Genomic DNA, 26,236 nt, shown 5'->3' on the forward strand with positions numbered 1-26,236 from the left:
AATCACGACGTTTCCGAAACGTCGTGATTGTTTATTTTATTTTACTTGTATTAAATTAAAATTTTTTACCTACGTGACTTTACCGAAAAAAACCCAAGAATACTATTCTAGTGAACATTTTCGCCCACCGCACTCACCTGCAGCTCGCTCATCACAGCCAACGCGGCGGTATTTTTTCCTCCAGGACAAGAGATGCGATCAAATAAACCATGCAGGCGTGGTGGTGGGGGGGACCGTGCCAGTCACGGCTGGTGCGCGCGCCGCTCTCGTCTCAACAATTTGGGTTTTCTCAATGCCAGCGACGGTGTGCCCCTGTTGCGGGTCTCCCCCTAGGTCCACTCGGTGGGAAAAATGAGTTGCTCAGTTCGAGTCACTTTAGCACGCCCACTCTTGTGTCTTTGTTGGCACAATCAACTGCGGCGTTTAAATCAGCGGCTCTGTAGCGGACGTTGGCATGGGGAGATTGTCATTTTGAAAATGCCCGAGTTAAATTACGCGAATGTGTGTCAGCCCCCACAAGTAGGAGCAGAGGGGTGTGTAATTGCCGCCAGTACGATGCCGTATCTGAATGCTGTCGCCGGGCTGACGGGCTCACAAACTTCGGCTGACTGTGATTTCCTCTGTCCGTCCAGCAGGCCATCAGGAGTGAGGCAAAGTCAGAGGAGGAGAGATTAGCCGGGTCGACTACCATGCAAGCCGATGGCTGACGTCGCGAGAGGCTGTGAAAAAAAGAAAAGGGAAAAAAAAAGTCGAAGGATTTTTTTTTTTGACATTCGGAGCGTTGTAAGTGCACTTTCGAGCAAGCGAGAGCGGTGATGATTAACACGCATTAACCCACCAGTGCCTAGGGACCACCATTGTCCAGCTTTATGAAGCTTACCTAACAACAGACGATAAGTAAATTATATTTTATTAATCCGCATAAACGAGCGTCGGTAATTTGTAACTCAGCCTGGCAGTGGTGGTCCGAGAGGACTGCGGGTTTGTCGACTGAACGGAGGAAGGGGGGAGCGTGAACGTCGCTCCCCCGGTACGAATCGCGACGAGCTGTCGTTATTGTTGTTGTTGTCGTTCCTTAAAAAAAACGGATCTCCACATCGATCCGTGAAGCTGGCGAAAATTGTTTCGGTTTTGTTTACGCGACGTTTTCCCGCCCGCGACGCGCGCGTCGAGAAGCGGACAACGCAGAGCGGGACACGAATCCCGGGACCAACACCGCCACCACCGCCGCCGCCGCCGCCGCCGCCACCACCACGTGGCCACGCGACAATCTTGTGCCGCCCGTGTGACTCGCGCCGTCACCACCGGGTTCCTCGGCGTGCTTCGCTCTACCGTCTCGTGGGACGGTCACTTTGTCGACGGCCACGTGTTCAAGCTCTTCGGAGCTGGTGGTTTGGGCAAGGTTGAGGGCACTGGGGTGGGTGGTCGCGTGACGTGCACGCACGGCATGATGGGCGTCCGTGCCTTCATGCCGTTCGTGAGCAGCATGCCTTTGTGCAAGCGTTTTCTTATCGTGGTGGATTTTTTTTTTAATAATAATAATTTGCGGAAAGTGTTGGATACAATTGCCGTCTCTCTCTCTCTCCATTTCACTCTCGCCCTTGATCTTGCGGTTACAAAACCGTAATCACCAAGTGTTTTTCTGCACCTGGTTACACGATTGATTTCTATGGAACACACCTCGTGGTTGTGTTACCCCGTGTGTGCAAACGGTTTTGCCTACGAGAATTCAATGTTGTCAGTGGGTCAGTGGGCAGCGTCACGGTTAGCGAGACGCGCTACGAATCCTGGCGACTCCGGCCAAGGTTCACATGAGTGGCGATTCGATGAACCGGTCCCTCTGCTCAACTCGGCTTCGAATGCGTACCAATCGCGTTGTGTAAACGTCAGCATTTGGGGATAAATGCGTGGTGCTGGCCACACCACCACCACCACCCACTGGTGCGCCGTCCAGGCCTTCGTAAGCGCTCGCTAACAGGGCATGCTCCCAACAGCCTGTTAAAGATTATGGGTTGGATATTTGTCTTATTTGTGTGCAAACAAGAGAAATTTCAGTTGGGTAAGAGAGAGACGGATAATTTTGAAACTCCCAAGTGGCAACCCCAATCACCGCTGGTGTATCCCCTGTGCCAAGTTCTGCCGATGACGATGCTTTTGTGCGCGGAATGCGTCCACGAGTGGAAGATTGACCTCTGCGTTCCACACACAGAGTGTATGTGCGACTCCAGTTACAGAAGAGACTGGAAAAAAAGACAAAAAAGAGAACAGAATAGCTTGTCGTTAAACTGCAAAAAAATAATTAGATTTGTTTGCAGTAATTTGTTTATATTGCCGTGATCTAGAAACTAGACTAGTTTTTTTCGCCAGGTTTTAGATGACCGTAGGAAACAGGACAAGTATTTGTACATTCTGCAGTGTTTCGCTAACTTAATTTCTCCGCGGAGCACGGCACTTTGGGGTAAGTATAAGCCCCATCTAAAAAAAACACAAACAATAACTCGTACACACTCCTCGTAAGAAGCAACGTCAGGACTCATTAACAAGATACCGATAGCATTCGCGTCAAAAGTAAGCATTGCCTGTAGGGATTTTTCTTTAGTTGTGTTTTTGTTTTCATTCGTTTTTTGTCACGCAAAATCAGTGGCGGATCGCGACGGCTTGGGGGAGGGAGGCCTCCAGGGGGTTATTAACCCTTTCCCATTCCGTCATCGGAACGGAGTCGGAAGAGAAAAAAAAAGCTCAAATAAAATAACTTTATTGGTGCAGAGGCTCCCACAAGGCCGTGTGCGGGAGGGCGCGTGGCACAGTTTGGCGCCGGCTATCAAAGTGTATGGTCGTGTTCGCTCCGGTTCTCTGCGGCGAGGACGACGTGTTTAAAAACAACGGCGCTCTGCTTCTCTAAATACAATCAACGCAGAGAGCCACTCGCGCGTTCCGAGATTGGGCGGCGAACGGGACACCCGCAACCCTGCAACATTCAGACGTCTCCGTACGGGAGAGGGTTAAACGAGGCTAGAGGGACCCACTTTTGAACCCCGTCCAAAAAAATGTGGCTGTGAAATTGCCCAGCGAAGCCATCGCCAACAGAAGGGCTATTTTCTGACCTGTCTCTCTCCCTGCCCACAAACTTGCCTTCACCCCGCACCTGAGACTGGTGAGAGCGTGAAAATTTATCACCAAAAAGAAAAAAAATTAACCCGTAAAAACAAGTTTTTCACTATAAATCCTTTATATGCGTGGCGGCTAGAGTCCTCTCGTCCTCTGGCTTGAGATGGCTCCCACCTATGGGTCAGATGATTGTCGCCAGCATTAAGCAATTGGTAATTAAATATTTAAAAAAATTTCCCTAAACAGTGTAAAATTTTGGAAAAAAAATTTCACGAAAATTGTCACGCACAACGAGTCTGTGTGGAAAATGTCAGCTTGATTGGATCATGGGAAGTGGGTTAAAAAACGACCGAAAGATTTGCACGGTCGTAAGCAAGCAAGCAAGCACGCAAGCAAGCGAACTTAATATAAAGGATTTAAAAAAGGGACTTGGAAGTTTACTCGAATAGTTGAATCCCCTCGCGTTGGTCTATTGAAATTCTGCACGTCCCCTGTGAGACGTAGATCTGTGTAGCAGCATTACAAAACAATTCTCTCGGCACTTAGAAACAAATCATTCAGCTGGCAGAGACGTTTCTTTATAAATCAAAACGTGGAACGAACCAGACTTCGCTTTTTTAGTTTTCAACGTTAGCTACCGTAACCCACGATCGTGCATCGGTGTTGAGCTTACGTGCACACGAAAAACGTGGCCACGGACATGGCTCCATCCAGAGGGAGCTACCAGCCCCGTTCTGGGGCTTGGAGGTTTGCTTTCTGCTTTGCACAGGGTTGTTGGCAGCTGCCGAGCATCGATTCATTCCATCAAGCAACCGGTGTGGTGTCATTCTGAAGCCTGGTCGATTAACACACACTTGCCCTCTCGAAAATAAACACAATCAACCCTGTCCGTTGGTGCATGCTCGATGGGAACTGCTTTTTTTAATTTATCTAAAGCGCAGATGGAAACTTAAGACGATTGTATTGCCCCCTCAGCGTCCCAGTAGCCTCACAAACGGTTGGACAAAAGTTACGCCGATTATACAGCCCCCTTGTGGTTCTCCTGAATGTGAATACTTACTCGGGACAGTGGGCATGTGCACACTGAAATCATTTTTTGTCGATCCACTGCTGGATACCTAGCCTCCCCACACCGTGCAGGTTTGTGGGGGATTTTTTTTAACCATACTTCACCCCGCTGGTCAATGTTAGTTGGCGAGGACAAGGGGCATTGATTTCAGACAAGTACAGTACAACAATGGATTTTGTTGAACATCATTCAGCTGCCGAGCACCACAACCTCCGATTCGCACGGTTGGCTATGTACGGTGTGAAAGAAGTTCAACATACTGTTCATACAGCCAAAAATAACTCATTATGCAACGTGTTTGCTCCCTCCGAGCACAATCACAGCTGAACTCCCAGCTTAATTTGAGATGCAATGAGCTCGGATGCATTCCGGGCGATTTGGTCACACGCAGATAGTATGATAAAAAGTGTGCTACTTGTTGGATTGCAGGTGATGGGGCAAATCATCTGTGACTGGGTTTAGTTTTACAATCGATTAACCATGAAGCAAGCTAGGTCGCATGCAAGGGTGTTGATGGTTTCCAGTTTTTTAAAGCCAAGGACACCATGACACCACTCTAGCCCCAGTTTGAAATCGAAAAAAAATATTTTTTAAATGAAATGCAAAAAAACTTAAAAAATGTAATAAAGGCAAGTTAAAGAGTAATGTGTGCAAAGGGGCCGTTATTCTTCTGTGGTATCTTTAACCTCGGTCACTCCCAGTGGTGACCCTCCGAATGATCTGCTTCCATCTCTTTCATGCTGCAGTAAAAATGAGTCCAAGGCCGAAATTCCAAGAACACCAGAACATCAGCACAAAACCTCTCCCTCATATACAACTTGATGATGATAAACGCTATTTATAACGCGCACATATTTCGAGAATCGAACCCAATATTCTATCGATAACTCGGCGCGTGGAGCCAGATCTCAAAGTCCCTCGTACATGAGCTTGAACAGGTGAGAGAGAGACTCCACCACCAGGAAATCTGATCGATCAAAGCCACCCCCATTCTGAAATGACACGAGCACCAGCCGCCAATGGTATTGTATTGGATTTAAAATGTGCGAAATCGGTGCCAGATCACTAGTAATGTCCCCACGTATTAGCTGAATATCAACTGCCGCTACCCACATAAAACACATTTAAGCTCTCTAACGCCTGAACAAAAAGAAACAACTAAAGTTATGAGATCATTTGCACGAGCAGTTTCAAGTTGGTGGCCAGGTTGCCTAAACCAAATCCCAGGGAGTGACTGTAAATGAAGTGGCGGCTTCCAGTGACGGGCCACTGACAAAGTGGAACTTCCAAGCAGGGACAGCACAAATTGCCACTTGCTAAAAGCTCTCCTGTCTGTCCTGCAGCTATACATCTCCTGCGATGTGTCACTGAATGGCAATTGTGTTGTCGAAATAAAACACCCTCATATTGCTGCACAACGTGTTTTCGCCACGCTTCGGAAAACCTTCGTCACAGATTGAACATTGCAGAAATTGTACGAACCGCATGAAAAAATTTGAACGTTTGCCAAATTTCGGGGTTCTGGCACAGCCAAACATCACGGTCTAAAAGACGTGGGCTGTACATCTCTTCGTCCCACCATTGGACGCTGTTGTGAAACACTCGATCTCTTTATACATCGGCGTGGCCTCAAAAAAATCTTTCACAAAAACGTGCACAGACACTTTTCAGTTATTTACTTTTTACACCCTTTCCAAAAAACCACGCACTCCCAGGGACAACATTCTCAACCGCTAATTGGAAGTTTGATCCAACGGGGCACCAGACGTGGAGCCAGGACAGCAGATAAACAGGCAAACGGCACACGGCTGCTGCCAAATTCTCTTCTGCTGGCAGTCGCCTCGGTCTGTCGGGCGTCAGCGAACCACCAATGGCACACGCACGGGCTGTACTTAAACTATGAACTATTTTTTGTATTTGACCAGATAAGGCCCACCGAGCTGTATAGCTCTTTTTTCAGAAGCGACCTGGCTGTCACAAATGATAGCTCAACAAAAGTGGCTTGTCATGTGGAAATCTAGGGCAGCCAAATACTAGTCTATGGCCCTTTCGGTAAAGCCACGTCGATAAAAAAATAAGAAATAAAAAATTGAATGAAAAATAATTAAATATCACGACGTTTCGATCGCCACACAAGCGAGTCTCACCGGAACAATGCGATAGTCCGCAACATTCCGCGCGTCATAAGTTGTGTTATTATTAAATATATAACCCACAGGCTGCCAGACTGCTGGGGGGGGGGGGGTACAGGGGTAAGGGTTTAAAACAAAAACTTCAAGTAAAAAAAACTAATATTGGTATTTACGGGGCTCCACAATGTTGAACAGCGCAGCTTACGCATCAACAAAAACTCCAACAGTGCACACACAAAAAAAAGGGTCGGTAAATATCAGCACTAATGTGGGGTTTGGGCAGTCAAGTCGGTCCCCTTACGACCGTGGAAGCGATTCGTCCGTCGTGCCGTCCGCCAGTTAACTGCCGCGCACGCCGACTGGTGGCGAGTCGTTCATCAGGCGCCCACAGTGTTGCTCTTGGTTAGTGTCCCTTGCATTTCTGGAACAAAAGCATTATTCTGCTAATGCACTCTGTCAGGCCAACCTCTTCCCCCGCGCCCCCCACCCTCCAAGGGCTGGATAAGTAAAACCACTTAATTTGTTTGGCACGATTGATGTTACTTGGTCATAAAGCATAGCGCAGTCTCCAAGAACAAGGAACAAACGCTAGGTGCTGTGCACTCTTGCGGCTAAGCAGGCTTAATAAACGCAAAAAAATTACGATATATTTATATTTGTAAGAAATCCGACTGCATATTTATTTTTATTAACGTTACAAGAACTCGGTAACAGCTCGAACGTTTTTCTCCACAAATACTTTTGAACAATTTTAATGCTACAGGTTGTAATGCAGATATTTACATTAGAAATTACAGACGTGAAATTCGGGGCACTTTAGTGTTGGGGCAGTTCGGATCGGTCTTAACGCAGGCAGGGGTCGGCAGCCTGGAGCTCGGCAGCCGCGTCTGCCTCTTTAAGGACCGCTTCGTGAGCTATTTAATAAGGAACGCCGTCCCTTATTCTCATTGCATTGTGGCTCTTGAAATATATTAAGTTGCTTACCGAATTCGATAAAAAAAATGGCTCCTCTTTGTTAGTGGTTGTAGAACCCTGGTCTAATGAAACCCTAAAACATTTAATCAATTAGCCATTGTGTATAAAAAGTACAGAGCTCACCGCCACCGAGTGTGATCTTCTTTGGTTCAAGCAGTTACATTGATCCCCGGAAATGCGAAGGCGTGCAGGTGTCATGGACCAAACATGTGGTCAAACGTACTGCAAACACATTCCTGTGGAGGGAGCTGGTAGGAACGTTGGGTTGCTCGGTCAATGGCGGTGTGGTGTATTCCGCAAATATGCCCGACTGAGGGCGGGCACAAGCCAGCGTGAGTAGGTTAAACGTTGAGTTTAATAAGGGCACCACGGGGTGACCAGCCCCACCTCTCCAACCCTCCACCCCCCCCCCACCCCCTCTGCACCCAGCCCCACCCCTCCCATTTTTGGATGCACGTTGGACGAACACAATAATCCCCTGTGGGCTGGTGTAACCAGGAGGTTCCTACCAGTATAACCACACGAATGGGCTAGTGCAGCATACCGAAATACAAGCTCACGCCGCTGATGAAGACCTGACAGAGGGTGAAGAATGAATTAAGTCGTCTTAAATTCCAACGCACACATCAGACTTGGGGGTCACCAGTGTGACATTTTTCACCCCCCCACCTGCACCCGAGTTAAAGTCATCACAACAGATTGCTTGGATGATATTCCTACCAATTTCTCACGGGTTGAAATGAATCAACCAAGTTGTAAAGTGTTAACTTGCAGTCCAAATTTTGTTCGTGTAATTCTGACCACAATGAGCACAGAACTCCATTTCAACAGGAAACGTTTGCATATAACCAAACTCTTTGTCCCTTGCCTTTTAGTATGTATTTAAACGTACACACGTTAAAATAAATGAATGGCGTGTATGAACAAACATTTGCAATAAAATGTGAAAGAATACAATGTCACAAATGGTTTATCATACTTTATTGTGTACTCAAAAGCTGACGCTATATGAGGAGCATTATTTACTATCATAAACCAGGGGAACAAATAGTACATCGTGGATTGGTGTACAGGATTAACGTTGTAAAAAGGCCATGTAAAAATATATTCATCAGAATATCTACTCCTTGTACCCGCCTTGCATCACATTTAATTATTTTTCATATTATTCATTACCTAATGGCTGCCTATATATGTTAAATGACACGGAAAACATTATCCTTTAGATGGGCGAATATCTTTTTTTTCAAAGCAAACATGACAGCTTAAATTACTTTCAACGATTCGATTTTCATTAGTGTCGTTCCAGCGTGAACATTTCTTTTAAAAAGTTGAAGAAAAATGTCATGTTTCAAAGTGAACGAAATTAATTGATTCAGTGTTACAAGACACCCGCATATCTTCCTTTGCCCACCCTCACTCACTATACACACGCAACGTTTATGTACACACGCGACAACCAGTAGAAACTAGGTGCAATGCACAAAAGCTATGACACAATGCCGTTTCATCTTGCACAACAAATAAAGGCACCCCAGTTGTGTCGCTCTACAAGAGAGCTGCGAGTGAAGAGATCAGCATGGAACACTAAAGGCCCACGCCGTGATAGTTCCAACCGCAGAATGCAGGCGGCGCGCCGGTCCCGAGTCTCTGCGATACGCACGTGATCAAACGGCGCTGCGATGTCAGGGCCCGCGCGCTCAGTCGAGGCAGCTCTGCTCGCCGGGCGACTCGTCACCACCGAGCGGCGACGGTGGCTTCGCGACGCGAGAGAGCGGCGGCAGCGACCTGGGCGTGCGCGAAGTCACACGCGGCACCTTGGATTGTTGCATTTGCAACAGCTGCGGCATGGGCCTCAACGCCGGTTTCTTGCCCATCGTCGCCCCCAAGGAATGTGTCGTCGCCTGGGCCCCCGGCGATAGGGGCCCCGGTGATTCCTCTCCATCTGCCGCCACTACGGCAGCTGTGGTGGTTGTCACCGTCGCCGGCACGGTCGAGGAGACCTTGACCTGCAAGGAGGAGAGAGATGCCGGGGGCCCCGTGGTGGCTGTGGGCTTGCTGGGTGGGTCGGGCAAACACCTGGCGGACGCCTGCAAAGCCAACGTGGCCTGTTGGGACAGTGACAGGGTGGGAAGCCTCACACTGCACGGAATGGTGCCCATGGCGGAGGCAGCGTTTATACAGCCAGATGCCAGAAACATGGAGGGAAGCCGCGTTGGACGGTGGGACAAGGGGGCATGCGAGGAATTATTTGTAGGGAGAGTTCTGGTGGACGCCGGGGTACAGCTGCTTGGGTGGTCTTTGCTGAGGTTATCTCCACGAGTTGATGATGCCGACAATGTCAGAGGCTCGAGTGGCACTGGAGGGCTCGGTGGGGAAGGGTTGACAATTGATCCTTTGTAGGAATGTGTAGGGGACACGGCCGCTGGGCCTTCAGTGTCGGCATCGCTCATGGAGGTATCCGCATTGTCCTGGTGGGCGTCATCAGCGTCCGGACTCATCACTGATGCGAGACTGCCGACGCTGTCCACAGAGACGGTTTCACAAGGCGTGTTGTTGTCTGCAACACTTGCATTGTTCGCTATGCCATCTTTTAAGAGGGGGGCCTCATCACCTTTCGTACGGCATTCATTCGATTGCTCAACAGCAAGCGATGTTACGCTCACTATTTTGAACAAATCAGAATCTGCAATACAAGAAAGGCATAAACTCAAATTAACACGAGAGTTAGAAAATCCAAGTCGACTCGAGTGACGGACGTGCATCAAAACGCACAAAAATTACACGTGGTTAAGAGTAACACAAGACACTCCATTACCTATTAGATTTGATAAAAAAATACATACCGGGGTCTTCCGCCTCATCTTGCCCTGCAGTCTCAGTCGTCTCCATCAAGTCCGTACCGCTCTTGCCGTCTGGCACCTCTTTACTCGCCGCCCATGAGCTTCCATCAGCCGGAGCCCCCTCTGGTGATTCAGAGACCTGTGCCGTGTCGACCGTGGCAACGCTAGCACCGGACTCCACCGCCGCTTGTGAACAGACGGGCGATTCCGAAAGTAAACTGGGGACGGGCCTGGAGCTGGTGCTAGTGACGGTGGACGACGTGGTGTCGCAGCGCGAGTTTCTGTATTCCAGGGCCTGAGTGACGGGGCTCACGCCTGAGGTGGGCACGTTCACGCACTGCAGGCGGATCGTGACGGACGCAATGCCTATACGCACGCACAAAAAAAAGACAATCGCCGATTTAACCGACGACGTTTACGTACGGCTTGTGTGTTTTGCCCATCGAGATTCTCTCTCTTGAGGCAGGGAACTGGGACTGTCAGTATGTAGTTACTTACTTTATACAGTTACACGTTGCACCATTTAAGGGTACAGAAGTGGTGCAAGTAGCACACAGCACAATAGAACCCAGAGAGCCGAGTTGGAGCCACAGCTAACGCCAGTGGCGAGTGATATCGGAACTGGTCCGTGGTCACCTCCCTTCACCAACGTACATCCCCAGCGTGAAGTTAGGTTAAACAACGCCCATAATCTGAACGGCTTGGGAAAACCTTCATCAAGCAGCATGTTGACAAAAGGCAGTAGCATATATCTTTACACCACACCAATAAATGATCAAATAAGGAATCGTTGGCAAGAGTAATCCCTCTAGAAAACTAACCTCACATTTACATTCCTTAAAAAGCTGTTTTATACACCGAAATGGTGGGGAGGGGGGGGCAGCGTAGATTTTTTTTGTCTGTCACAAACAGGCAAGAAGACCGCGCTGCATAAAACACAAAAACACTCAAACAATGCAGCAGTTGATTGCGAGCGTGGGTTCCCCAGCCGCACAGGTACGAGCCAGACATCCTTACCTGGAGCTCCAGCGCCCACTTTGTCATGACCTTTGGGCGCGAGTGGTTTGCCCTGGAGGACACCCTGCGTCATGATGATCTGCGCGCCGGACGCGTTGGAGTGGCTCGGCAGCATCTTCCCCTTCAGCGTGAGCACCTGCCCGTGAGAAGTCATCAGCAGGCCGTCGGACGTCACGTGGATGGGGGAGTCTCCCCTGGTGGCGGCGTTGCTGCTGACGCTGGTCCACTTTGTGACAGTTGTCGTCGTGGTCGGCGACTCGTGTGCTTCCACCGCGTCTGGAAGAACAACAATGGGTGCCGCAGTGGTATGCAAGTCGTAGGTTCGATCCCGATCCCGACATCTGTACGCAGTTGTCTCCTCAACATATATGGTAACTAGATGTTAACTGCCTTGCCTGTTATACAGGCAAATGTGGGTTCAATCCTAACCCTGACGCCTGCTGTATATTTGGAGTTTGCATGTTCTCCCTGTGGTCGTGTGGATTTTTATCCGGCTCTTCTGGTTTTTCCCTCCACATTTAGAATCGACATGCGTTTAGAGTATTTGGCTGCTATAAATATCCATGTTATAAGCCGCTCCTGTTGAGCCATTTTATTTGTGGCCAGGTCACTTCTGAAAAATAGCTATATAGCTAAGTGGACCTTACCCAGATAAAAATACACAATATATATACACACATAGCTTAATAGTTTGCAATGCAATAAAGTGAGAAACCTTAGTACCGTGAAAAGAATAGTGACGGACGGAGCACGTTTTGTTAACGATGCAACGCTACATAAAGAATCTGCCCGCATGTTGTGGGTTCTTGCGCCGTGTTGACGTCATGCCTTCCCGTACCCACCCTCCATGCAAATGCGACAGAGACAGAGGGAGGTGGGGGAGGGAGATGCTTGTGAGATATTGAGAGGTGTGAGTGAGGCAGATGGAGGATATAGAGGGGAGGGAAAGAAAGAGAGAAAGGGGATTAAACTGAGTATAAAGGTAAAAGTTTGGCTCGCTGGCTGGGAGGGACGGACAACTTGCGTGCTGCTAATATAACTCAACAATCTTTAGTCCATCAACTTATGGCTTTCCAGACCAATATTACCAATCAGTTTTTGCACGCAAAAGCCAAGCATTTATGTCGGTTATCCTCACAAAGCACACAATTCAACGAGCGAGCAACTTAGCATTTGGAAAACAGAGTCTACGGATACACGGCAAGCGATGCGTGGGGTTGGTTCGGGAGAAACATTTGCAGGACGAGGCAATTTCAGTACATACATGGGCGCTTGCGGGTGAGGATCAGAGGGCGGCTGCGGGCCACTGACGGCTTCTTAGTCGCTTGGGAGACCACGGACGACTTGAGTGGAGGAGCCGCAGGGATGGTGGTAGGGGCACTCGCGGTCGTGGCTGCCGTATCTTTGTTCCCAGATGCGCACGCTTTAAGCTGCACAACGGTTTCGCGGACGACGCGTCACAACAGAAACGAGTGGGAATGCATTTGCAACCAGGCCATTTTTTACAGCAACGGTCCACATACTTTGCAAGGATTACACTGGTCACACTTTTTCTGGCATAAGGTATTCCAACGGTCTTAAGGTAATTTTGGGGTGCCGATTCCAAATCTGGCATCAGTTTTTGTCTATCACATCAGGTTTGAGATATGAAATATTGCATTTTCAATAAAAACTGCAAAAGAAAAATATTAAATAAAATTATATTATAAACACACTATCCTAAAAATACAGCACCATATTTTAACACTAAAGCAGTCACTGACTCGCAACAACTTGCAATCATAAGTGACAGAGTTAATTTCGGGTAAAATCAATGAAAATGGGGTATGCCGATAGCATAAAATGAGATGTGATAGAGCAAATCTGAGATCAGATTTGAAATCAGCACCCTGAAATTAGTCTAGAACAGCTGCAAAAGTCCAGGCCAGAAAAAAGTGTTTTTTTTGTTGACCAGTGTTATTTATTCGTGTTTTTAGATATTACATTTTTACAAATATTTTTTATTTGACCAAGTAAGGTCCACTGACCTATGCAGCTCTTTCTCACAAGCGATCTGGTCACAAATGAAATAGCTCAACGAGTTGGCTTATCACATTGAAAATTATAGCAGCCAAATACTCTTAATCGCATGTCTCTAAATGTGGAGGAAAAACCGGAAGACCCGGAGAAAAATCCACATGACCACTGGGAGAACATGCAAACTCCAAATATACAGCAGGCGTCAGGGTTAGGATCGAACCCACGACCGCCTGTATACCAGGCAAGGCAGTTAACATCTAGTTACCATATATACGTTGAGGAGACAACTGCGTTATACGAATAAACATTTAACCTAAATGATGTCCTTCAGTTACCCACAAAAAGCTTCACGGGAGTCCCAAGACTTTTTCTTAAGAGGGCCCTACAATAGGATGCTTTTGATCACCTCAAATAATGAGTTCTTGCCATGTGGGGCAGAACCGGAATGCCAGAAGAAAACCCATGGATATAAGGGTAAAGCTTCACAAGTATTGCTTCAAGAACCTATTTGCTGAACGGTCATTTCCTGGCAAACTGGTATTCACAAGCACTCGCACACAATTACTAACCACGATCAATCCTGCTTAGCTTCCAAAATCTCATGAGATCAGGGCACATTTAAGGTACTGTGGTCATCGGCAAGATTTGTTTTTATTCATTGGGAGAGCCAGGGATTGAATGATTGCTTATTGGGGGATTTGGATTAATGAGGGGCGCAACTTGGAAGTTGAGGAAACGGGACTTATTTTCCGTTATTAACTGCAAAATTATTCATGTATTTCAATGCAATCGTAAAAAAAACAGCAAGTGTATACCTGGGGTTTAAGAGGTAGCAGATGAGAAACCAGCTGGGGCTCTAGTTGAGGCTGTGGCTCACAGTGGATCTGGGGCTGCAGCTGAGACTTGAGTTCTGGCTCCTGTTGAGACTCTGACCGAGAATGCAACGGAGACTTGGACCGAGCCTCCGGTTGAGATTCAGCCTGGGGTTGTAGTTGCAACTGGTCATCTGGCTGCTGCTCAAACTCGGACTTGGTTTGCGCTCGGCCATTGAGACTGGGCCGCAGTTGAGACTCGTACTGAGCCTGCGGTTGAGAGGAAGACTCCGTCTCACTTTGGGAATGGGGTTTCGTCTGCCGCTTGGGCTGCGACTGCAGCGGTGGAGGAGGTGGCAATATACGCTCTTGTGGCGACAAAGGCTGTTCCTCACTGTCCAGCTGACTTGACTCGTGTTGCCGATTCCCAGCCGAAGATGGCTTGGGTGCTATCTTGCGTGGACGCCCTCTCAGGGGCTGGTTGCATGGTAAAATGTACGTCTTAATGTCCTCCTCTGGATCCTTTGGCGAAGTCAGCTTAAGCTTTTCTTTAATCCTGTGCTTGGCACAGATGTACTCCAACTTTCTGATGATAACATCTTCTTTTTTCTCTGGAGGAAAAAAATTATAAAACAAAGTCGTATGAATCTTCCCAAATAGAAAGATACTTTATATGCTGCATTAATTTGTAACAATTAACTGTACCTCTAACCAAGTTAATGCTTGGACTATGCATGCAAGTGAATTTATATTAATTTATATTCATACACGTGATGTTGATGGGCAGGGGAGGCATGCTGTTCACTGGAATGCAAGACCAAACAAAGTATTTGGCGTTGTATGTATAACTTCTTAAAAGTTAACTTCTTAAAAGTTAACTTCTTAAAAAGATAAAATAGGTGATGTATTTATGTATGTATAACTTCTTTCGAACCGTATGTAGCCAACCGTGCTAATTGGATATGAGAAGTATCGAGAAATGGCCCTTCTTCACAGCATTTTGGCAATCTGGTGGCTTATCTTCTCCATTGACATTTATAACATTCTTAACGGACATTTCCATTAACACCACCAGATGGCAGGATAATCCCACTTGACTCTAAGAACCACGAATGGAGACATTTAAACCGATGGAATTTTAACCATTCCAATGCGATTCCTGTAGGAATCACAATTGTCTTATCTTGGGTTTCATTTTAGACACCAGGACCTAATGAGTCAAGTAAGATGAACTTAACAGAAACATTCTACTTTGGCCTGCTCAGCTGCTTTGGCTTTACAAATTAGGCAAGATAAGCTAGCTGTAATTACTGGCGAAACGTCGTACTCAGATTGTAAATGTTGTGGCTTTGCTCTCTAACACACCATTGTGCTGTACTTGTAAAGAATTGGCATGTTCTGTTTAAGTGACAAACCTTACTAATTGGCTGTGTCAGGCGGTGGCAGGTTTAACGACATATATATTTACACGATCCAACCGAAAAACCCGTATTATGGATAAGCAAGATACATTCAGAATTTTACAAATTAGGCAAGATACATTTGGAATGTTTTTCCTTTCTGCCTATAGTCTGTTGTCCGAATTCATTTCTCATCGAACCTTGTGTAATCTGATTTCAATATGTGCTTAGAAACACAAATGTACATTTAAAAAATAAACTGTAGAATGAATGTCAGTGTGACCACAGAGCGAGCTGCTGCTGCTTACGCGTCATCCCAACCAGCTTCCGCAAGAGGGCATCTCGCCGTCGAAGCTGGTTGTTTTTCTCGGCAATCATCCTGTCGCCCTGCTCCTGAAGATGCTGGATCTCACTGTGAGCCTGCAAGGGGAGCGACAGTGGTGGCACACAGCACAAGGGCCCATTCCATTAGCGACATACAATGAGTTTTTATCATTCATAAAACAATTCTAGACTAATTCAAGCAATAAAAAGCACTTCCCAACAATTTTTCCCCATCAGATTTTTGTTATATTAAATAGTTAACTATGGTGCGACTGGAATAGATCATCTTGCAAAGTTAGATCTGGCAGGTTGCGCAATTAGAACCTACGAGAAAGACAAAATTAAGTACAAAGTGGATATCGAGAAAAGGAAAAATAAGTATAGGGAAGACAGTGGAAGAGATGAGATGAAAGGGTTCGGAGGCCAATAGTGAACAGCAGCAACCAAAGAAAGGAGGGAATGGCAGAAAATGTGAGGTGGCTTTTACCCAGCAGTGAGGGGAGAGTTAGACTCACATTTATTGTCTAGAAAAAACAATAAAGTTTGTTGCTTAAATCATGAATACATTAATTGGTTAATCCTGAAAAGATCCTGACACGTACACAAGCTTGTATGGCTTTAATCATGGGCAGCTTAATCTATGAGCTATATGCACATTCAAAGCCATGGGGATTTGATGCATAAACGCCTGTCAAAACCTCGCCAATTCTTTCAGGGTGGAGAGCCTCATTTGGGTTTAGTGCGTTCATTTGAGAAGTGCAGACAGGCAAAATTGTTTTTCCATCATTCTCAAATTACCCTTTGGAAAGCATTCGCATCCAGAGGCTTATTTTTGCCAATTCCATCCAGTCCATATCCAATGTTTATAACTTTCTCATGAGAATTGATGGCAAACACTTAAATAAAAAACTTGAAATATATTGCAAAATGTCACCAAACGAAGCTTTATCGAACATGTGTTTCAGCTATACACGGTTTACTTAATGAGCTCTTTTCCAGAACACGGGGGTGATGTTTCGGCTTTACGTGGTTTGATATTGCCAAGATTGTTGCAAAGATAGATGTTAGATAGGCTTGCGAGAAGTAACAGTGCTACATCCGTTGGAAGGTACTATGATGTGGGTGAATCGACTGTGAGAATGATTTGTTTAGTACGTATATTTTTTGTGTGATAATGTAACACTCAACTTGATAACACATGATGCAAATGTTCACACACATTGCTGCATGCATCTAGCCGTCTACTCGTTGAGGACATCAGTCATACGGAAGCCTAGATGGCGGATTATTAAGTGACGTTAGGGGCGAGCGTCGGGCTGGCAATTCAGTGTCAGGAAATATGAAAGTCACTTATATTGTGCCGCTTACAATATTGGACCAGCAGCTCATCACAATATTCATTCCGAGTTGATGAATCAAAAGTAAGTTTGAAAAGAGAAGATCTTAGAAGTTTCTGAAAGATTAGATTTTTTCTTTCCACTGTTTGCTGGAAAGTGAATTCCAAGCCTTCGGGCCCAGCATACGAGAAAGTTGCGCTCCTCAAACTTTTTTTTTTACACACTCGGGACGTTGTGGTCAGAGCTGTCTGTACAGCGAAGACCAGCCCGTGATGAGGTTTGTGATAGGGTGCGAGGGGTTTTGGACAAGTAGACTGGACATGTTTATACAGGCCATGTGCATTAATAGGCAGAGTTTATACACTATCCACAAAGTGTACTGGGAGCCAGTGCAGCTCTCAAAGAGCAGTTAGAGCCCTGGCCGGGGTTACTAATATTCGAGGTGAGGGAGGCTAGGTTTAGATGGTGGACATGTGTGTTCAAAAGAGACAAAGTTATAACTAGAAGGGCTATGGCAATGCTCATGCAGGGCAAAAGGAGACTGATGGTGGGATGGAATGATGTTGTGGAACAAGTTAGAAGGACAGTTCATGTGACCAGAGATTGGGCAAATTCTGCATGTAAAAAATGGGACTTCTTATAAGAATAAGACTAAGCAATTCAATTAACAACACAAAATGTAAGTTAATTATGCAGGACGTCTTAACATACTATACATATGCACGCGACTTGGATTTGTTTTCTCTTTAAACGACGTGTCAATGTATCCAATGGCAGTCCAATCGACAGCCGTATGTGTAAACATTGACATTCATTATGGCCAAATGACCGAAGAGAGCGTTTTTACCACATGTTGCCATCCCATCCCAGATCTCACCTGCTTCAGCAGGGCGTACTTGGACATCTTGGTGTGCGCCGGGAAGCCCAGAAGGTTCTTGATGTTCTTAAAGAGATCGCGCAGCTCCGAGCGCCGTCGCCGCTCGTTGACCGTGTGCAGCGAGGCCTTGGGGTCGTAGAACTCGTCCATGGGCACCGAGAGCAGCTTGAGAGCGATCAATTTCTCCAGCTGCAGTGAGCGCATGAGGCTCGACCGGGTCGGCTGAAGATAAGAAAGACGCGGATGCTAAGGACACCGAGGTGAGGATTTATTAACTTCTAAAAACATTTTTTTATTTTACCAGGTAAGGCCCACTGAGCTATAGTGCACGTTTTCAGAAGCGACCTGGCTGTCAAAACGAAGTGGCTTATACGGAAATTTATCGCAGCCAGATACTCGAAACGCATGTAAATGTGGACGGAAAAACCGGAAGATCTGGAGAAAAATCCACGTGACCAGGGGGAGAACATGCAAACTCTGAATATACAGCAGGCGTCACGGTGGGGATTGAACCCACGACTCCTTGCACACACGGCATCCCACTGCGATAACATTTGCCTAAAAGACTGGCTGATTTGCACAACTGGTATCTTCACAATCCTGCCTGCATTTATAAATCAGCACTATGCGGTCACAAACGCCGGTGTTCCGTTGTACAAAGCAAAGTTGGGATAAATAGTGGCAAAAAAAAATTCCCCAGTCTCAATAAGGCTACAATCTCAAATACGGTTAAGCGAATGATTTTGTTACAAAATAAAATTACACATATACCACACACCAATACAATTGCCATTATCCTGACACCACACACATTTCTTACATGTAAACGATATCATGCGTTCATAAGCCAGAGCACTAACAGTGGTATATTGTTTTGTATGATTGAGCAAAGGATTATTTTCACAGGAATGAAACTAACTTATGGTATTGGTCATGACCTACATGCAACCTTATGACCATCAACCATTATTTTTCTCTTGGACTTTACATCCCACTGCTTGGCAACGGCCTCCCTCATTGTTATCCACTCTTCGCAATCGCTTTCCACCGTCCATTCAGTGCGCTCCTATCTTATGGTCCGTCTAGTTCTCTCCTCAATTCTAGATTAGAAGCTTTCGTGACTACAAGGATTGATACTCTTTGGTTTTTTCAGTAAAGTCACGTAGGTTAAAATAAAATGAAAACTACATTAAATTACGACGTTTCGGGCGCAACACAAAAAACAAAGAGTATAGTTCTCTTCTTCCCTCCAGTGTAAAAAAACACTCATTTGTCCTGTCAAACCCAACTTCATTTCAGTTTTTCACTTTGTAAATAAATACTATGTATAAAAAATATATATATTTCTTTTTTTAAATCCTTTATATTAAGTTCACTTGCTTGCTTGCACGCTTACGACCGTGCAAATCTTTCGGTCGTTTTTTAACCCACTTCCCGTGATCCAATCGAGCTGACATTTTGCACACACTCATTGTGCGTGACAATTTCATATTTCATTTAAAATACCAATGTGATAAAAATGAAACTCTTACTCAAGAAAAACAGAAATGAATAATAAAATAAAACCGATGCCACGCATATAAAGGATTTATAGTGAAAAACTGTTTTTACGGGTTAATTTTTTACCAGGTAAGAACCACTGATCTATATAGCTCTTTTTTTACAGGTAGGAACAACAGGTTCCACACCGCCCACCAGGGATTATTTGTCTGTCTGTCGTGCATATCTGTCTGTCGTGCACGAATGCGCTGTCCAACCAAGTTCCTACCTGCCCACTCCGAAGGAACGTGTCTTTAAGCGACCTGACCACAAACGATAGCTCAACTAAGTGGCGGCTCATGTGGAAATTCATCGCAGCCAAATACTCGAAATGTTTCTAAATGTGGAGAAAAAAACCAGAGAACCTGGAGAATATTCCACACCACTGCAGGGGTCAACATGTAAACTCCAAATTACACAGGTGTCAGGGTCGAACCCACGACGTTCTGTATACCAGGTGAGTTAGTCAACATCTCGTGACCGTACATCTGGTTATCCTCAGTTTTAATGCTCAAATATTCATTTCAAATGTTTCCCCACCTTGTTGCATTCAATATTTTTCTATTAATGGCAGACTGACTTCCAAAAGGTAAAGCGACCCAAAATGTTAAATAAGGCAATTGTATTCTAGATTTGAAGCTTTCGTGACTGCAAGGATTCACATTCTTAGGTTTTTTCGGTAAAGTCACGTAGGTAAAACATCAAAATTAATAAAAATAAAATAAAGATCGACGTTTCGGAGGCAACACAAGTCTCCGTCATCAGGTGGGACCGTCACAGCCAGATTAGCTGCATCAAGTGAGGCAATAATTACATCTTGAATCATTGCCTCACTTGATGCAGCTAATCTGGCTGTGACGGTCCCACCTGATGACGGAGACTTGTGTTGCCTCCGAAACGTCGTGATCTTTATTTTATTTTTATTAATTTTGATGTTTTACCTACGTGACTTTACCGAAAAAACCTAAGAATAAGGCAATTGTAATGAGTGATGCACCCCCTGGCGAAAAAAGTGCAGCATTGCATCCAAAACTAAAAAACCAAGTGGTGGAGGTTAACCAGAACAAAGCTGCAGGTAATGATGTACAGTTATGGTAATTGTTATTTAGCACACAGAATCACCCCATTCATAAGACATGCTGTTGAAAAAAACTGGACAGCTTTTATATTAGTATTTATATAGCACTTAAATATGCTAGTGCATCTGAAAATGTGCCTTACAAAACGCACAAGCAATAGAGATTAACTGAATAAAAACAGAAATAAGGAAACAGGGACGCAAACAATGACTCGGCGTGCAACTGAACGGGGCAAGTGCCACAGAGGCTATTGTCAACGCATTTCAGGATGGACACGAGGCTGCTGTGAGGAGTGGTAGTGTAGCAGTTAGCACTCTGTGCTATGAACCTGGCAACCTGGGTTTGATTCCTGCTCATAGCCAACACCAGTGACGATTATTTGAACCGGTCCTGGGTCTACCCCTAGGTCGACTCAGCCTCATGAGTAACTGGTGCGATGTGTAAACATCACCACTAGAGAGACAAAGGCGGCCGGGCGTGGTGTTGGCCACCCACCCCCTCGTGTGCTGTGCCGGCCTTCATCGGTGCTCTGTAACTGCACTTGCCCCAACAGTCTGTTACAGGCTATACGGTGGATCTTTTTCTTTGTTTTATCATCCGACCGAAAGCCAAAATGGGCTTCCACCTAGTCTCAGCTGCCCTGTGCCAGGAGTCCATCTAGTTGAGTACCTCTGTTCTAAAATTACCTTCTTGCCAAGACGTTAAAAGCAAGAACACTCCCCAAAATTGCAGGCTTAAAGCGGATAACAGCAACGCTCAGTTTAACATGTAGGCTTTCGCGACCAATATTATTTATAATAAAGGTTTTTGGGTTACATCGCGTAAGTATAAATGTGTCGTAAACCTCCACCCTCATTAGTTTTGTATTTTCATTGTTCGTTATTAGTTGGAAATTGTTTGTTATGAAGTCTAGATAATGTATTATTTTGGTTAGTTTTGGTGAATAACACACTCCCTTTCCTAGATATTTTGCTCGGACGCCGCCTAAAATAACACAGCGTTTACAGAAAGGGAATGCACACCGATGCCTATCTGAATGCAGATTCGCATCATCACCCCGCACAAATCCTCTCTCATCAAGACGCTCATACATCGGGCTAAAACAGTGTCAGATGGCGAAAGTCCAAGGAGACAGATTAAACATGTTAAGCGCTATGAATTAATGGCTACAACCATGTACAAATTAACAGAACATTGAATGCCAAACCAAGATCGAACAGCAATACTGCTGCAAGCGATCAGGTCATTAAAAAATTAGATTCCATATATCTTGACAAATTAGCTCGATTAGCTCGAGTTTTGCAAAAGCAAAAAATCTTTGGCACGGTACACAAAATTTAAAAACTAGTATCTTGTACTAAAGATTAATTGCCTAAGTTATCAACAGGTGTGTATCGGATTAATTGCTTTTGTGGCAGATGCTATATTGGACAGAAGGGACACAACATTAGCGCAAGACTAAAAGAATACCAAATAAATATTAAATACTCTCAAACACAACTGTCGGCAGTTGCAGAACATGCTTGCCAATAAGGACACAATTGATTTTGATAACTTTGAAGTGTTGTGTAAAACTAATTATTACTGGCCAAGACTAATTCGAGAATCCATCGAAATTGAGAGAAATATAAATAACTCGCCTTTTGCACGTCCAAGGACGGGTGTATTGCAGTAAATCTTAAACTTGCAAGCGAAAAGCAGACCGCGACGTGGTATTCATTGCATTAATGCACGTGCAATTTGTAAGGGCGCGGTGACACAGACCTATTTCATTTAAAGGTAATAATCCCTTGTTTATTACGACGCCCTTTTTACTTTGTCTCAACAGCGTCACGGAGATCACGTGACGCCGAGGAGGGGGGAGGCGCCTCGGCCCCCTATGTGGAGTGACGTTAGTCGCGAATTATGAATGGGGGGGGGGGGGGGGGGGTGTCCATTTGGAGGACGTCACCTGCTTATGAATATTAATGAGGGGGGCTGGTCAATGTGGAGTGACGTCACGAGCTTTGACAGACATCCCTGGGTGATTATAGTCGGTATTGTAACCACCGACAGCTACAGGCTTAGTGCGGCCTGGACGTGTATTATTAATTAATACATCTTACAATTCCATATAGAGGAAACGCACTAATTAACTGATTACTAGTCTATAATATAATTAAAATAACCCCCCCCCCTCCTCCGATCTCTGCACCTGATTGGGTTCAATGACGTCGTCCTGCTGCTGCTGCTCTATTTAAGACCGGAAGCAGGTGGATTGCTGCTTCACTATTCTGGCAAATCGCCCGATGATGCTGGTTGCAATTACCAGCGAAACGTTGTACTACTCAAATTGTAAATGTTGTGGATTAACTCTCCAACACACCGGTGGGCTGAAGTCGTAACTAATTGGCGCGTTTTGTTTACGCGACAAATCCCTTACTAATTGGCTGTGTCGGGTGGTGGAGGGTTACGACACATTGATACTTACGCAATATCTAACCCAAAAACCTTGATAAACAACGCTGCTTAAAGACTCCTCGTGCTCTGTCATGAAAGCAAATGCTTCTAGCTCGAGATGGTCCATGGGCTAATGACCTCGTTGTTGGACAGTTTGTAAAAAATTGCAACCCTCCGTAAGTGTGCTTAAATTTATAATTAAGTTAACACAATCAGGTTACATGGCCAGAGTGTAAATCCCTTACCCGAACTTCCTTGAGGATATCATCGTCTGAATCACTGTCGCTCAACTCCTGGTTTGAAAATTCGGGGTTGTGAAGTGCACACCTGTAAAAGGACAGCAAAAAAGCTACACGCGACTGACCATCATAAACACCATTGGCGTGAAGCTGGAACCCAATATTTTTACGGCAACCCTTTTACGAGAGTGGTTAAAGTAAAACAAATGAAGGAATGCGTGAAGCGATGCAGCAGGTACTTACTGGGAATTCATGCCGTCTTTCTGTGCCACCCTCGACCTCAGCAAAGAAAGATTTTCCTTCATTTTGGTGTCCACCACAGTCTCTATGTCCATATTTTGTTGAGGGTAATTGATACCAGAGACTTCCCCCTCAGACTTTTCGCAAAGAAAACATGTGGTTCACCATCGATCCGGTTAGCAGGCAACAGGTGCTCAGGGACAAGTTAACTGTGTAGTAGGGATATGCACGTTTACATTTACAATATAAAAATGCATATGCATGTCTAGGGGTTGTTGTTTTTTTTTTATTGAAAGTCAATGTGATGGAAATGGAAGTGGGGTTTTGAAGCTTAAAGTTCTGTACAACGCCACAAGATGAAACGAGGAGTTATTTGTGGATCCCGTTGGGTTATACCTCAATCATTAGATGTGAGTAGGTGTTGCAACGTGTATGCAGACCACGAAGCGAAACCAAAAATCCGATGAAAATGGAAAAATGGCAACTTAAAAAAAAAGTTTCCCAATTTCCTTGGGTAGCATAATCTAGCGCAGGGAGTGTCAAACTCAAGGTCGGACAATGGGGCGGTTTGGATTAAAATGCACCTCCCGTAGGGCACTCGGTTGGGCCTATGAAAAGTATAATAATACGGTGTTAATGTACCAATTAAAAATCCAAAAGTGCAGTAAAAAAGTGATGTATTTTTTGCGGCAGGCTGCACCAAATGCTCTGTTTGAATGCCTGGTTTAAATTCATGTGGCATTTTAGGTAGATGATTAAAAAAAGTGCAAAAAGTTGCTTGGTGGGACAGGTCCGACCCGAGGGCCGTATGTTTGACACCCCTTATCTGGCGTAAAATATTTCCCTTATGGGTGAATAAAAAAAAAAGAGGATAAAATGCATATAAACGGTGGAAAGTTGTTTGGCATCCAATCGTTTATTTCCAGCTTGTCATGCCAAATAAAATAAATTATTACATTCAACTGAAATGTACAGAACTTACAAGAAAAATTAACAATAACACAAACAAAGTTACTTCGAAGGCACGAAATGTTAATTTACATTCTCTGTTACTTTTCACATCGACAAAATCATCCCAGTAAACGGTGTACACTTACTAAATTTTCCACATCCACTTCGGAATCTTCATCACTGGACATTTCTGTCGACTCGTCGTCCATAGACTGCGCCGTTTCTCTGGCGGCGGTGTTTCCCGACCCCGACTTATTGCTCACAGAGTCTTCTTCGTCCGTGTTATTTGCATCCTCTTTTCTTGCAGCCTACAAACAGAATGCCAAACACTAACTCAGGCGAGTCTTGCGGTCGGCGGTATAAAGCAGAACAAAAGACCGCGCGCTGCTGATAAAATTAACCCTTTACAGTTCTTCCTATGAGGTACTCACGCACCGATGACGTACGTGGCACAACGTACAAGCGCATCGCTTCTAGGTGTGGTCATAAAATAGTTGTACAGACATCGCTAATGAGCCAATAATGTCTGTGTGTAATGCGCGTGAGGTCACTCCATATCGACCAGCCCCCTCAATAATCATGAAAAGGTGGGGTCCTCCACATGGACACCCCCCCCCCACCATCCTTAATAATCGTGAACGGGTGACGTCACTCCGCATGGAAATTAAAGCGAATAAAGAAATCAACGCAGCAACTAATATAACGAGCCAAACAAGGCTGTGTGTGTGTGTCCCGCGCGTGACGTCACTCCACACGCCCCCCCTTCATTATTATCCATGTGTGCTTGCATTTTTTGACTAACGCAGAAGGTCGAGCGGCTATGATAATTTTTTTACGCAAATTCGCTTCCGATTTTATGCTTCTTTATAGAAAGTGAAGGCAATAAAGAATTCTACGCCGCATCACAGTGCATTTGGCGCCTATATTTATTTCTTCGGCACGTCCAACAAAAGGTAAGTCTACTTTTCGCTTCCAAATTACGCGACAATAAACATTTCTCTGCTACTTTGCAGGCATTGTATCGAATTCCAATTTTTTCAACCCCAGCGGACGAAAGCGGAAGATACGTATTGGAGCAGTGAATTGCAAATAATTGAACGTCCGTTAAATACTGTGACATTACGTCAGGTGTTTTAGGACTTAGTTGGGTGCAACAACCACTGCCATTAATGCAGTGCTGCGGTCAAATTCTGTGAGGTGTTTTATGACTTCTTTTTTAGCAAAATTCACTGCCATTAATAGTGCTACAGTGAAATGCAGTGAAGTGTTTGATGACATTCTTTCGTTCAATATTCCCTGCTATTATATTTAGACAAGATAAAATTATACTCCGATCAATTTTGTTCGGAACTCTAATGCTTCTCTTTGGTCTTCGTTATTTGCAAAGCTACTTCAGACAGTATCAGCGCTCTACTCTATTCACTCTTCGCTATCAAGCGTCCATCGGTGAAGATACATTTGTCAGTTAACAGCTTAAGGTGGCTTGAAAACAGTGCTAAAGTGAAGTTACGGGCATTTTTCAAATTATACAGCCACAGAGATTGTTTGTCTTTGCCTATTGTGTAAATTACCGAAGAGTCCCTGCTAAATTTTTTAAAACCAATTTTAATGCTTCTTTTGCCTCTATGCCAGCTAGATTTGGCCCCTCTGCAGATCACACTGCCCCTAAACAGTGTCTAAAAGGCACTGTCTAGATCTAAATATCCTCAGTGGATCAAATTGTTCATCAAGGATAGTCAACTGCAGGGAAACCTTTTGAACATTGATATGAGATTCACACAAAATATCGTATACCGAGAAATCAGCCCCTTTATTCCATTTAATAATGAAATAAAT

At 45.1% G+C, this 26,236-nt stretch overlaps 2 protein-coding genes across 6 annotated transcripts in view; one reads left to right on the plus strand and one right to left on the minus strand.

Annotated features, from left to right (window-relative positions):
* LOC133342381 (SPARC-related modular calcium-binding protein 1-like) overlaps nt 1–6,105 on the plus strand; it is a 68,920-nt gene extending 62,815 nt beyond the window's left edge. For 4 of the 5 annotated variants that reach the window (XM_061551510.1, XM_061551511.1, XM_061551516.1 and 1 more), the window contains exon 13: nt 633–6,105. In XM_061551510.1, the coding sequence (XP_061407494.1) occupies nt 633–675 (43 nt within the window). In that variant the 3' untranslated portion in view covers nt 676–6,105. The remainder of the gene's footprint in view (nt 1–632) is intronic. The other variant, XM_061551513.1, reaches the window with a different exon arrangement.
* A 2,138-nt stretch (nt 6,106–8,243) lies between these two features.
* The window catches only part of LOC133342384 (MAX gene-associated protein-like), a 37,688-nt gene continuing 19,695 nt past the window's right edge, over nt 8,244–26,236 (minus strand). The window contains 10 exon segments of the mRNA XM_061551521.1: nt 8,244–9,970; nt 10,131–10,493; nt 11,145–11,420; nt 12,409–12,574; nt 13,979–14,586; nt 15,684–15,795; nt 17,914–18,135; nt 23,216–23,297; nt 23,453–23,586; nt 24,547–24,708. Of these exon segments, the coding sequence (XP_061407505.1) occupies nt 8,985–9,970; nt 10,131–10,493; nt 11,145–11,420; nt 12,409–12,574; nt 13,979–14,586; nt 15,684–15,795; nt 17,914–18,135; nt 23,216–23,297; nt 23,453–23,586; nt 24,547–24,708 (3,111 nt within the window). The 3' untranslated portion in view covers nt 8,244–8,984.

This window comes from Lethenteron reissneri, chromosome 14 (genome assembly GCF_015708825.2).
Source record: "Lethenteron reissneri isolate LAM-NWPU_2019-01 chromosome 14, ASM1570882v1, whole genome shotgun sequence".
In the NCBI taxonomy this organism is placed as follows: Eukaryota; Metazoa; Chordata; class Hyperoartia; order Petromyzontiformes; family Petromyzontidae; genus Lethenteron; species Lethenteron reissneri.